Consider the following 14,896-nt stretch of genomic DNA (forward strand, 5'->3'; position numbering starts at 1 on the left):
AGATTCACTACAATTCCTATCAAAATCCCAAAGACATTTTTCCCAGAAATAGAACAAAAAATTCAAAAATTTATTTGGAACCACAGTAGACCTCAAATAACCAAAGCAATCATGAGAACAAAACTGGAGGTATCATTCTTCCTGATTTCACACCATATACACAGCTATAATAATCAAAACAGTATGGTATTGGCAGAAAAACTGACACATAAATCAATGAAACAGAACTGAGATCTCAGAAATAAACTCATACATATATGAACAATTTATTTATAACAGGGGAACAAAGAACATACAGTGGTGGAAGGAGTCTCTTCAATAAATGGTATTGGGAAAACTGGACAGTCACATGCAAAAAAATGAAACTGGACCACTATCTCCCACCACACAAAAAATTAACTCAAAATAGAGTAAAGACTTGAATGTAGGTCCTGAGACCATAAAACTCATAGAAGAAAACACAGGCAATATGATCTTTGACCTTGGTTTTAGAGTTATCTTTATAGATAGGTCTCCTCAGGCAAGGGAAACAAAACCAAAAATAAATACAAATGGGACTACATTAAACTAAAAAGCTTCTGTACAGCAAAGAAAACCAGCAACAAAATGAAAAGACAACTTACCCAATGAGAGAAGATATTTGCAAATCACATATCCCATCAGGGGTTAAGATACATAATATATAAAAAACTCATACAACTCAGCTTCAAAACAATACACAATCTGAATAAAAAATGAGCAGAGGACCTGAATAGACATTTTTCCAAAGAAGTCATACAGATAGCCAACAGGGACAGGAAAAGATGTTCAACATCACTAATTATCAGGGAAATGCAAATGAACACCACAATCAGATTATCATCTCAAACCTTCACACCTGTCAGAATGTCTATTATCAAAAAGACAGCAGGGACTTCCTTCGCGGTCCAGTGGTTAAGACTCTGTGCTTCCACTGCAGGGGGCACAGGTTTGATACCTGTTTGTGGAACTAAGATCCTGCAAGCTGCATGGCACGGTCAAAAAATTTAAAAAATAGAAAAGATACATGCACCCCTATGTTCACAACAGCATTATTGGTAACAGTCAAGATAGTGGAAATAATCTAAGTGCTCATCAACAGATGGATAAAGATGTAGTATATACAGTGGAATATTACTCAGCCATAAAAAGATGAGATCTTATCATTTGTAACAACATGGATGGACCCTGAGATTATCATACTAAGTGAAATAAGTCAGACTAGAAAAGACAAATACTGTATGATCTCCCTTATATGTAGAATTAAAAAAAGACAAAAATGGTTATTTTCTTTTTGTAATTCCCTACTTTAAACTTACATTCAATTAGTCCATGCTGAACATGGCAGATAAGAGTTTATGTTATAGGTTGAACTGTGCCCCCTCAATATTCACATTGAAGTCCTAACCCCCATTACCTTGGAATTTGACCTTATTTAGATATAGGGTCATTGAAGATATAATTTAGTTAAGATGTGGTCATATTAGAGTAGGGTGGGCCCCTACTCCAATGACTGATGCCCTTATTACACAGGGAAATTTGGACACAGAGATTGGAGTGATGTTTATACAAGCCAAGGAAAGCCAGAGATGGCTGGCAAATCACCAGATGCTAGGGGTAAGACATGAGGCAGACTTTCTCATAGCCCTCAAAAGGAATCCATTCTACTGACACCTTGATTTTGGACTTAAAAAGCTGTGAAACAATAAATTTCTGTTGTATAAGTCAAACAGTTTGTGGTACTTTGTTATAGCAGCCCTAGAAAATTAATACAGATTTTGGTATCCGTAAGTGGTGTGCTGCTATAACAAATACATAAAAACATAGAAGTGGCTTTGGAATTGGGTATTAAGTGAAGGGGGCTTTCCTGGTGGCTCAGCAGTAAAGAATCCACCTGCAATGCAGGAGATGCCAAGAGATGTGAGTTCATTCCCTGGGTTGGGAAGATTTTTGAGGTGCATTTTTGAAGAGAATGTTGGTAGAAATATGGATTTTGAAGGAGAATCTCTTGAGGCCTCTGAAAGAAAAGGAGTGGTAGAGAAAGCTTCCTCTGTGTAAGAGAATACATTCAGTGTCATGAACAGAACTAGAAATGTGAATGTAAAATGTGCTTCTGGTAAGGTTTCAGACAGAAATGTTATTGGAAACTGGGTGAAAGAAAATCCTTGATACAAAGTGGCAGAGTACGTGACCAAACTGTTCTGTTGGATGGAAAGTGAAACATGTATAAGATGAACTTGCATATTTAGATGAAGTGATTTCTAAGCAAAGTGTTGAAGACACAGTCTGGTTTCTTTTTGATGCTTATAATAAAATACAAGGAGGGAGAAGAGTTGAAAAGGAGTTGTTAAGAAAAAAAGAATCAAGGAATTCCCTGGAGGTCCAGTGGTTAGGACTCCACACTTTCACTGCCAAGGGCCTGGGTTCAATCCCTGAGTGGGGAACTAAGATCCCACAAGCTGTGCAGCATGGCCAAAAAAAAAAGAAAGAAAGAAAAACGAAAAAAAGAACCATCAATACTTGAAAAATTATCAGCCTTTCCATATTGGAAAACATATGAAAGCTTGCTTTGGGAAGCATACTAACAGCATTGCTAGATAACCATTTGCCCAAGAGATTACAACTTGTGGATCCAGTCAACCAACTCAGTAGGCATGCTATTAGCTTCAATTGAAAGGAACATAGGTGGGAAGAAATGCAGCAATGCGATGCCATTGGACTTCTGGGATTCTACAGTCAGGAAATGAGCTGACAAGAGATATCTAGCTAGGATAATATCAAGCATTATCCTTCAAGAAAAGAGAAAAATGACCCTGTGGAGTGAGGCCATTTCCTCCATTCTAGAAGGCAGGGACACCTCCTGATTTCCAGAAGCCAGGCCACTTTCTCAGTTCCAGAGTGCAGGACCACCACTCAGTGCCATGGGAGTGGGGCTGCCATCTCAGTGGGCCCAAAGGACACAGTACTCTGCCAGAGAGGATAATTTTTGGGCCTTAAAGCCAAATGGTATTTGCCTTGCTAGGTTTCAAATTTGTCTGTGACCCATAACCTCCTTTTTCTTCCCAATTTCTCCCTTTTGAAATGGGAATACTTATTCTATGTCTGTCCCACCATTGTATTTTGGAAGATAATATGTCTAGTTTCATAGGCTCACCGATGGAAAAGAATTTTGTTCCAGGATGAAACACCCTGCATCTCATCCATATAAGATTTATATGATATTTAGGAATGAGAGTTAATACTGGTATAGATTAAGAGTTTGGGGGATGTTCTGATGGAGTGAATGTATTTTATATGTGAGAAGGACATGACTTTTTAAAGGGAAGACTGTTATGGATTGAATTATGTTCCTGCCAAACACCACCCTGACTACCAATATGTAACCAATTACATGTTCAATGACCATAAGAATATGACCTTATTTGGAAGTAGGGTCATTGAAGATATAATTGGTTAAGATGAGCTCATACTAGAGTAGACTGGTACTCCAGCTGCTGCTGCTGTTAAGTCGCTTCAGTTGTGTCCGACTCTGTGCGACCCCATAGACGGCAGCCCACCAGGCTCCTCCATCCCTGGGATTCTCCAGGCAAGAGCACTGGAGTGGGTTGCCATTTCCTTCTCCAATATTGGGTACCTAATCCAATATGGCTGGTGTCCTTAAAGAAAAACTTGGACACATATATGCCCAAAGGAAGAATGCCATGTGAAGACAAAGGCAGAGATTGAAGTGATAACTTCCATAAGCCAAGGAATGCTAAAGATTGTCACTAAACCACTAGAAGCTAGGGGTGATGCATGGAACAGATTCTTCCTTATAGCCTTCAGAGGGAACCCACCCTGCCTATACCTCGATCTTGGACTTTGGCAGCTGTAGAAAACTATACAACTTCTAGTAGCACTGCTCATTTTATAGGATAGAAACAAATGAAAAAGCATATGCTATGTATATACTTAATACAAATGACTTACCGTGTGCCACTTGGGGTTTGCATAATTCTTTTCTTCGTGATAGGGCTTGAACTTGCACATGCCAAACAACTACACTGAGAACTCCCAGAATCATCATCATGATGACGTTTACCATCTTCTTCCTGACTTTGACTTTTTTGTCTAGCTGCTTTGGATGTTGAGGGTCGGTTAGCATTCTACAACCAAAAATTTGAAGAAAACATTTTAAACTAATTCACAAAAATTATTTCTCTCTTAAAAGACTCTACATTTTTAGCGTATTCATTTTTCGTGACTTGAGTTGTGACAAAACTTTGTAATCATAACAATGCTTTTACAAAGTTGATTTATCTTAATCTAACTGCTAGTAATATATTTCAGAAAGATAAACAAAAGTCTTTCTTATATAACTGTAAAGTTGGATTAGATGCTTCTTTCCATAAGAATAGTAATCTTAGAAATAACTTTTAAAAACATAAACTCATGGAAAAAATTAACTTGTCTTGATTTTGCCTAGAGTCCAGAAGTGGCCTCTTCTACAGCATTTATCCTCCAAGAGTCACTGCTACCTCTTAATAAAATCTGGGTAGAACTGGCAAGTCTGACAATAGAGCTAAAAACTTCCAGTGAGAATGTACCTATACTTTTGACCTGGACAAAAGGTAGGAAATGAATGTAATCATAAATACCACCTGGAAATCTAAATAAAGACTATCATAACAGGCTCATATTACATAGAAAGCAAAAACAAGATACCAAGTTTGGAGGGCCTAGGGAAATATACAGTCAGCAAAAACAAGACTGGGAGCAGACTGTGGCTCAGATCATGAACTCCTTATTGCCAAATTCAGACTTAAGTTGAAGAAAGTAGGGAAAACCACTAGACCATTCAGGTATGACCTAAATCAAATCCCTTATGATTATACAATGGAAGTGACAAATAGATTTAAGGGACTAGATCTGATAGACAGAGTGCCTGATGAACTATGGACAGAGGTTCGTGACATTGTACAGGAGACACAGATCAAGACCATGGAAAAGAAATGCACAAAAGCAAAATGGCTGTCTGAGGAGGCCTTACAAATAGCTGGGAAAAGAAGAGAAACGAAAAGCAAAGGAGAAAAGGAAAGATATTCCCATCTGAATGCAGAGTTCCAAAGAATAGCAAGGAGAGATAAGAAAGCCTTCCCCAGTGATCAGTGAAAAGAAATAGAGGAAAACAACAGAATGGGAAAGACTAGAGATCTCTTGAAGCAAATTAGAGATACCAAGGGAACATCTCACGCAAAGATGGGCTCTATAAAGGACAGAAATGGTATGGACCTAACAGAAGCAGAAGATACTAAGAAGAGGGGGCAAGAATACACAGAAGAATTGTACCAAAAGGATCTTCACGACCCAGATAATCATGATGGTGTGATCACTCACCTGGAGCCAGACATCCTGGAATGTGAAGTCAAGTGGGCCTTAGAAAGCATCACTATGAACAAAGCTAGTGGAGGTGATGGAATTCCAGTTGAGCTATTTCAAATCCCGAAAGGTGATGCTGTGAAAGTGCTGCACTCGATATGCCAGCAAATCTGGAAAACTCAGCAGTGGCCACAGGACTAGAAAAGGTCAGTTTTCATTCCAATCCCAAAGAAAGGCAATGCCAAAGAATGCTCAAACTACCGCACAATTACACTCATCTCACACGCTAGTAAAGTAATGCTCAAAATTCTCCAAGCCAGGCTTCAGCAATACGTGAACCGTGAACTTCCAGATGTTCAAGCTGGTTTTAGAAAAGGCAGAGGAACCAGAGATCAAATTGCTAACATCCGCTGGATCATTGAAAAAAGCAAGATAGTTCCAGAAAAACATTTATTTCTGCTTTACTGACTATGCCAAAGCCTTTGACTGTGTGGATCACAAACTGTGGAAAATTCTTAAAGAGTCGGGAATACCAGACCATCTGACCTGTCTCTTGAGAAACCTGTATGCAGGTCAGGAAGCAACATTTAGAACTGGACATGGAACAACAGACTGGTTCCAAATAGGAAAAGGAATACGTCAAGGCTGTATATTGTCGCCCTGCTTATTTAACTTATATGCAGAGTACATCATGAGAAATGCTGGGCTGGAAGAAACACAAGCTGGAATCGAGATTGCCGGGAGAAATACCAATAACCTCAGATATGCAGATGACACCACCCTTATGGCAGAAAGTGAAGAAGAACTAAAGAGCTTCTTGATGAAAGTGAAAGAGGAGAGTGAAAAAGTTGGCTTAAAGCTCAACATTCAGAAAACTAAGATCATGGCATCTGGTCCCATAATTTCATGGCAAATAGATGGGGAAACAGTGGAAACAGTGTCAGACTTTATTTTTTTGGGGCTCCAAAATCACTGCTGATGGTGACTGCAGCCATGAAATTAAAAGAGGCTTACTCCTTGGAAGGAAGGTTATGACCAACCTAGATAGCCTATTAAAAAGCAGAGACATTACTTTGCCAACAAAGGTCCGTCTAGTCAAGGCTATGGTTCTTCCAGTGGTCATGTATGGATGTGAGAGTTGGACAGTGAATAAAGCTGAGCGCCGAAGAATTGATGCTTTTGAACTGTGTTGTTGGAGAAGACTCTTGAGAGTCCCTTGGACTGCAAGAAGATCCAACCAGTCCATCCTAAAGGAGATCAGTCCTCATTGTTCATTGGAAGGACTGATGTTGAAGCTGAAACTCCAATACTTTGGCCACCTCATGCGAAGTGTTGACTCATTGGAAAAGACCCTAATGCTGGGAAGGATTGGGGGCAGGAGGAGAAGGGGATGACAGAGGATGAGATGGTTGGATGGCATCGCTGACTCGATGGACATGGGTCTGGGTAGACTCTGGGAGTTGGTGATGGACAGGGAAGCCTGGCATGCTTCGATTCATGGGGTCGCAAAGAGTCGGACACGACTGAGCGACTCAACTGAACTGAGGGAAATATCAGAGGCTGTGACTTTCAGTCCAGACTGCTCCAAAATGACATAAAAAGAAAACAAACTAAAAATGAAGCTTTTCCTTTTAGGTTTACATCATTAAGAGCTAATACATGTGAGTTCTGAATGAAATGTACAATATATAATACCAATTGTGATTATAATCACAGTGCTTTCAGAGATATACTATTAATTCTCTGGCACCATACCCATAGTGTTTCAGATGCTGAGGCACTTTGAGTTGCACTGCTATGCGTGACATACTTTATAACAGTAATTATTCCCTGAATTGCAATGCGCTTTTGTTCCCTATACTGCAAGTCTTCAATCTCCATCTTTACTTCACTTATAGCTGTCAAGAGTGATTCAACTGCAAAAGAGTAATTCCAATTAAACTGTAAGTTTTAAAGAACTGAAATGATAAAAATAAGAATTAGATTTGCAATGTAATTTCACAACATGAAAATTATAAACTTGCTACATAACTTAAATATGTGAGACTTTGTGCTTATATTTGGCATCCCCTTATGTAATGTCGGTAAAACTGGCAAAACATATTTGTCAGTTAAATTGTGATACAGTCTTCTAGTATGGTGTCTTAATTTGAAACAGAAATTTTATTGCAGAAATATTGAATACAATTTATATATTATATTTCAAACTATAAAGTGCTTAGCCATTGCATAGAAGCACACACGTTAATATTTTCTATATTCTATATGCTATACATAGCATATACTACATATTGCTAGCATTATGAAGTATAGAAGGATGCCAATATTTAGCTGATGATAGATCAGTATTTCAAAGTTTCTCTTTTTTTCCAAAGCTGTGCAATTATCCCATAGCTTTTCAAAAAGAATATATGCTAAACTTTTCTACTAAAATAAATTAACGTTGTCTCTCATCAGTACTTATTCTGAATCTCACTAATTTTGATATCATTTTTATTTAAAGGTGGAGCCTCAACTGCGTTATATCCAATACATAGTCATCCACAAGTTTTGCAATACACATATCCATAAGTTTTGCAAACCTGTGGATACAAAGAGCCAACTGCAATCACTGTATATCCCTTATGTAAGGCATTTGAGCATCTGTAGATTTAGGTATCCATGGGGCTCCCTGAACCAATCCACTATGGATACCAAGGGATATCTATGTATCATTCTATAAAAGTGGCCTAATACAGTTATCTGTATCTTGATATCAAATTGTCCAATGTATCCTTTCATATGTTTAGTCTAAATAATGTTATAGGAGTTGGGATCTACCAACTCAGATTTGATCTCAAAGACTTTAAATCAAGATATTATCTCCATTTAGTTGTCTATATTCCTTTTTTCTTACAGTCTAATAAAATCAAAATATCCACCTTTATGGGACATGACATATGTTTTTATATCTTGATAAAGATAAAACTATTAACAGTGAGTGTTGCTACACTTTGGCCTACTCAAATTAAAGAATAAAGATGACTAAATGACAAGGCATATACCATACATAATAGCATATAATCATAAACGACTAGTAATTTCATCAGTACCTTTAAGAGAACTACTATACTTTGAAAATGTTTCTGGCACTGGTGGATAGGGGTAATATCCACCCATAACAGTATTCTTCACTTCGCCAGAATCGTTCTTTGCTTCAACCCACTGAATAAAGTTTTTTACCTTGGTATCGTCGGTATACGGCTGGCCATTAAGACCTCGTTGCACGAAGGGTAAAAAATAAGGAAAAAAAACACAAATCATTGCAGTAAACCGCCTGGACTTTTTTGTGTATAAAAACATTTTAAAGAAGATCAATCTTATGTCACTAAGAAATGTCGTCAACTTATTCACTATGTAGCACATAATTATACTGAATATGCATACAAAAATTATCAAAGATGTTTAACAAATCCTAAATCTAGAAGGAAATCAAACATATTACAGTTTCTATGGACTACACTGTAGCTGTCTGTAGGATACCAAAAAAGCCAGAAGAAAAAGAAAACTAATAGTCTGAACTTTTCTAACTATCCAACTGGTTAGCATCTTCTTAGAAAACCGATTTTTATGTATTAATTTGAAGGTATGATAGCACGTATGAACTAAATTTTCTGTGAATATAGCTCAGCATTTAAATTCATGCTTTTGAAATGTACTTAAGTGTCATTTACATCTGATATTATTAGTATATATTAGATCTGATATTATTCATATTTATAAAATGAGGTATAAACAAAAATGTGTATTACATCATTTCTAGGACTTTTCTTTGACAAATTTCCTAATTACCAAGATGGTAGCATTCTAGGAAGTACAACATTCCACAGTACTCTCTCACCCATCTGATGTTTTTGCCCACATTATCAGAGGGAATGGAAAAAAATAATAAACTTGTAGATAAGCAGTGAGACTTTGCTTGCTATGTAAGTAAAAGGCAAGTCTGGGGACCAAAATTTAACATACATTTTCATTTTAATATTTTAAAACTACTGTTAGTTGAATCCTTATTGTGATATAGGGCCAAACAGTCTTCAATCTGTGAAGCCATTTATGATTATCTAACTTAACATTAAGTAGGAATTAAAGTTAATCAAAGGACATAAAATTCTTCAGAAATTCTTCAGAAAGTCAGAAAATCATTGCTTGAATTGTAAATCATCTCAAAGCAATAGATTTCATAGGCTGCATTTTCTTTGTTGGGGCTTCCTGGTGGCTCAGATGGTAAAGAATCTGCCTGCAATGCAGAAGACCCGGGTTTGATCCCTGGGTTGGGAAGATCCCCTGGAGAAGGGGATGGCAACCCACTCCAGTATTCATGCCTGGAGAATCCCATGGACAAAGGAGCCTGGTGGGCTACAGTCCACGGGGTTGCAAAGAGTCAGACAGGACTGAGCAACTACTGTGTGCACGAGCGCGCACACACACACACACTTTTTGTTAAACCAATCTTATAGTGAAGGAGTTCAAAATAAGGCTATCTTGTGGTTGAATGTTATAATAGAAAAGTTAATTTAATGAAGAGAAAATATATTAGAATTCCAATTAAGTATATACAAAGAAACTGCTTACCAGTAATAAACACGTGACTCTTGTTTGTAGTGGTGAGGTAAAGCAGTTTAGGTATTTGAGCATCATTTCTGACAACTTTCAGCTGTGTACACATGAAATATGTCACTGCAGGAAAAGAAAATACTTATGAAATTATTTATGCATTTCAAAGGGAAATAACTAGATCACGATCTAACAGAGTGCTTCTAAAGTTTTACTGAACTCAGGAATAACTTGGGATGATTGTTAAAATGTAAATTCAGATTCAGTAGTTTTAGTGGGGCCTGAAATTCTTTGCTAGTGAGATCTTAGGTGATACTAGTGCTGTTAACCCTTTTGACTACACTTGGAGCAACAAAGATCGAACACTTTTCCTTTAGGAGTATTAATACAGCAGCTGCACATAACCCAAGGCCCTGCTTGCTGGACAGTTGAAGAGTGAGTCTTTTAACTGGCCACACAACTGAGTATGAACTGTTATTTCCTAAAGAGAAAAAAAGCTTCTCCATGATGTTTTCACTGATTAACCCAATCTAACCTTGATCTCCAAAACTACTCTCACTCTTTCCACCAGATAGGGCTACATACACACTATTAATGTGAATTTGTTTATGCAAGTGTTTTAATTGTGTTTATCTCAATTAGACTTTAAATCTCAAAGACAGGGCTTCTACCACGTATTCTTTTCTGTTGGCTTTCCTCACCAACTAGATAGACTAAAAAGAATCCTTGAAAATGAGATTATCGTGTCTTCAGATTTCAACCACTTTCAAAAGCTATCAACTGTTTTTTAACTATCAGGTTATTTAGGAAGAGTTTACTTATCCAACAATATCTTTAAAATTTTAACTTACTATGTGCCAAAACAGTTGTCTTACAAATTAGGAAATGAAGAAATAAATATAAATACTTGCAATTTCCTATCAACAGTAAGCTCTCATTTGAGAATAAGTATTTCCCTAGAGCATGATAATATCTATAAATTCATTTCCTGTATCTCTCATTTACTAGTTCTTTATTTTGGAGCAATGAAAAGAAATAAAATCTGTTGAAATGACTAAGAATAATTCTCTTGATTTATACTGCTTTTCATTTATTTCAAAAACTGTACAAAGATGTGAGTATTCATGATTAAAGATGCTGACATAAAAATACTAAAGAAATCTCTAATTCTAATTTCATGGTTGCTAAAAATAAGACATTTGAACCTAACACCTTCTAGCTGTTTAAAATCTCTCTTGACCTTTATTTCCTCACCCACAAATTTGTAAAAACATCATCTCTTTAAAAGGTAACTGTGAGTACAAAATTAAGTAACATCTATGAGCAACTAATATATAGTAAGCAGTGAAAAAATTTTCCCCTTAGTTTTTCACTTTCCTTAATGAAAAGTAAAAAAGGTGGCCCTGGGCCAGAGGTGCCCCAGAATGCACACACCATGGGCCCTCCACAGCACCATGAATTGCCAAAGCCTGTGATTCTGAGCACACACACACACATGGTAAAACAGATGCCCTACTACCAAAGGATTCTGGTATTGTTCCAGAAGATCCTTAGTCATGTTCTCCTTCATAGGCCTGAAATGCCCTTAATATTCACCATTTATTTCACAATTTTTTCCTTCACTCTTGGTCAAAAGATGAAAATGAATAGTGATTGCTGCCAACTCTTGTACTAGAGTAAATCTCATTAAGCTCCATATAAACTTTTCTTAAAAGATATATTTCATGTTTCCATAAGAAATAGAATGTGACTACATGGCAACATTTCTCTGAAAAATCATTTGCGAAAACCTGTCAGTTAGCTATTAAAACAGCTATAGTGGCTATAAAGTGAGAGGGACCTGGCCATAAAACCCATCTAAATTGTCATGAGCGATCATCACTATCAACCATCTATGCCCTGAGAGAAGTTATATGAAAGGCCATAGCCCCACTTACCTTGGAAACCCATACCTTGGTTTTGGTCAAAATTCTCTTTCTACTCTTCCCTCCAATCATAGTTGGGGTAATGTTTAGTTCTGTTCATATATATATATATATATATTAACAATTTAATCTCACAAGCATAAGGTGGATTCTAATGAGGTAATATCTGAATAGTGGGTAATACTATTTTACAATAGAGAATAAAGGGGTAGCAGAACAGCCCTATATGTGGTCTCTAGGTATCCTGATGTTCTACAGTTTCTATGTTGTTGCTGATCAAAAACAGTACATGTAGTCAAGACTGGGAATTTCCCCAATTTTGGCAAGCATTTAACAATCAGTATTTCATTCATATAGTCATTTGGAAAATAGCTCACCATATCTAAAATAGCTTTATGTTACAAATTCAAATGAGGAAAAATTTCACTTAAGTTGTTATAAAAAAGTATTAAATATATTTTTCCTCATCAAAATAGATTTGTAGACTAAGTTGTTACATAAAATACATAGTAGGACATACTTTAAATGTCTTGAAATAAATAAAAGTAGTGGAAAAAATACCTATGTATATGAATATATATAAGGGGAAAAATCAACACCAAAGTAAGTAAAATATTGACCAGGTGGTATAACATCATTAACATAATATTAATTTCATACTCAAATGACATCATATTTACCACTGTCATTATTTAATTACATAGTTTCCCAATCCTCTACCAGTTAATTCTACATTAGTAAAGCCTTCACTGTCTTAAATGGGGTCTATTAATTCAGTTTCCAAATGGATACAAAGGAAATGGTCTATGTTTTAGTTTCACTGAATTTTAAGCTTTTATGTCTAAAATGCTAAAAGTGAGAATTAATAAGAGCACTTGTTTTCTGAAAAACTAGTTTTAATCCCAAATTAATTCTGAATAGAAAACCAGAAGACTGTTAATATCTATAATACCACTTATAATATTAATATAGAAAAAAAATTTATATGTGCTATCAGACTGCTTGAATTTGCTAGCTCAGTATCATGACATTCTGTAAGTCAGTATACTCTACTATTTTTTTAAGTTAATGCTCCCATTTCCACATATGAAATGATAATAATATTTGAACTGAGTACTTGGGTAAATATGTTCAAAGATTTCTGGCTGAGATGTTGAAAACAGCTCCACTATAAACGGTTGTTCTGAAGTCCCGTCAGCAACATGAATCCAGCGATATGACCAAAAATCTTCACAGCTATCTATATGGATAGAATATTAGAATAAAGGAAGACAATGGATCATGCACATATGAACACAGAATTATTCACTGAAATACATTTTATGACTTTCAATATCAAAAGCTTACCTTTCTTTTTTGCCCGCTGGACCCTTCCTACAAAAACCAAAAGGCCAATAATACCACAGATACAATTATTTGGCATCTTATCCAGTTCTGATCTAAAAGAAGGAAAAGTATTAAATAGATATTTTATTTTTAAATAGCAAAAGAGCATTCTACAAATATGAATGAAAATGCATATCTATTTAATTGCTACAGCATAATTTGGGGTAGATTTTGAGCAAATTATAATACCTTGTTTCAGTGACTAACAGTGAAAATTAATATTTAAGATATTTTACAAGAATCTATTTCACCTCGTAACAATATGGTGATTTAATTTTGGCAATCTCCATTCTGGTTTCACCTGCTTTTCTGGGATGATAATTATATTAGTTGGAGAATCTTGAGTATTTAGGCAGATTTCTGAAAACGAAATATATTACTTTAATATGATATACATATAAAATAATATACACATGTATATATTACACAGCAAAAAATAGATTGAATGCTTTGAGTCCACCGCTAAACCTAAGAACTAGATCATTATCAATAGCTTTCTTCTATCTATTCTGACACATCCACTTATCTTTGTGTTTTATCATATACTTGTATTCTTAAAAAGAGGTTTTTTTTATAAAAAATTACTTAAGTGTTTTTGCCCAAATAGTACACTATTTGGACCTGTTTTTGAACTTTAAATGAATGGAATAATACCGTAATGTAGTATTCCAGGGCTACTTTTTTCCCCACTTAAACATTATGGTCTTAAAATTCATCCATGCAGCTGCATGTAGCATTTTTTTTCTCATTTCTACTGCGAATAATGTTCCAGGGTGTTGATACACTACAATTCTATTTACTCTTCATCATATTGCTGAACATCTGGATTATTTCCAGCTTTTGTCATAACAAACAGTCACTATGAATTTTTTTCTACATATCTCCTTGTACACACAGGCAAACGTTTTCTAAGGTATTATATCCAGAAGGGAAACCCTGGATTATAAAATGCGCAAATGTTCCACTCTATAGGATAATTCCAAACTATTCTAAAGTAGTATTTATTAACTCTTCACTTAGTTTATTAATATTATTAATATTTACTAAATATTAAATATTAATTTAAACTATTAACAGTTTCAGCAGCAATGTGCAAGAATTCCATTGAGCCACATGCTCTACAAATTTTGGTTCTGTTAAATTTATTTATTTATTTATTTATTTTGGCTGTACCACACAGCATATGGAATCTTACTTCCCTGACCAGGGATCGAAGCTGTGCCCCCTGCAGTGGAAGCACAGAGTCTTAATCTCTGGACAGCTAGGGAAATTTCTAAATTTCCTATTTTTTGTCAATCTAATGATACAAAATGGCAATTTGTCCTGGTCTTCTTTTATACTTCTCTTACTACTAATTATGTTCAACAACATTTCATATACCTATAGCTCATCTACGCATCCGCTTTCGTGAAATACCTCCTAATATTTTTGAACATTTCTTCTACTGGATTGTCTTCTTCTTGTTTGTATTAGTTCTTTATACATACTGAATACCTTTGTTGATTATACTACTGCAAATATAGTCACCCAGTTTTTGGATTTATTTTAGGTGTGTTTTGATGGACAAAAGTTCTTAGTTTTTGTTTTATCCTTTTAAAAAATATTTTATTTATTTA

At 35.6% G+C, this 14,896-nt stretch overlaps 1 protein-coding gene across 6 annotated transcripts in view; it reads right to left on the reverse strand.

Annotated features, from left to right (window-relative positions):
- RADX (RPA1 related single stranded DNA binding protein, X-linked) overlaps positions 1 to 14,896 on the reverse strand; it is an 83,213-nt gene that overhangs the window by 39,246 nt on the left and 29,071 nt on the right. For 4 of the 6 annotated variants that reach the window (XR_014075742.1, XR_014075741.1, XM_081565389.1 and 1 more), the window contains exons 4-10: positions 13,532 to 13,640; positions 13,242 to 13,333; positions 13,012 to 13,134; positions 9,988 to 10,092; positions 8,469 to 8,633; positions 7,132 to 7,292; positions 3,988 to 4,163 (exon numbers count right to left, since the gene is read on the reverse strand). Coding sequence is in view for 4 of the 6 variants with exons in the window: in XM_081565389.1 (XP_081421515.1) it covers positions 3,988 to 4,163; positions 7,132 to 7,292; positions 8,469 to 8,633; positions 9,988 to 10,092; positions 13,012 to 13,134; positions 13,242 to 13,333; positions 13,532 to 13,640 (931 nt within the window). In the remaining 2 variants the exon portion in view is untranslated. The remainder of the gene's footprint in view (positions 1 to 3,987; positions 4,164 to 7,131; positions 7,293 to 8,468; positions 8,634 to 9,987; positions 10,093 to 13,011; positions 13,135 to 13,241; positions 13,334 to 13,531; positions 13,641 to 14,896) is intronic. The other 2 variants (XM_081565391.1, XM_081565390.1) reach the window with 1 other exon arrangement.

This window comes from Giraffa tippelskirchi, chromosome X (assembly GCF_054371585.1).
Source record: "Giraffa tippelskirchi isolate mGirTip1 chromosome X, T2T-mGirTip1v1.2.pri, whole genome shotgun sequence".
Taxonomy (NCBI): domain Eukaryota; kingdom Metazoa; phylum Chordata; class Mammalia; order Artiodactyla; family Giraffidae; genus Giraffa; species Giraffa tippelskirchi.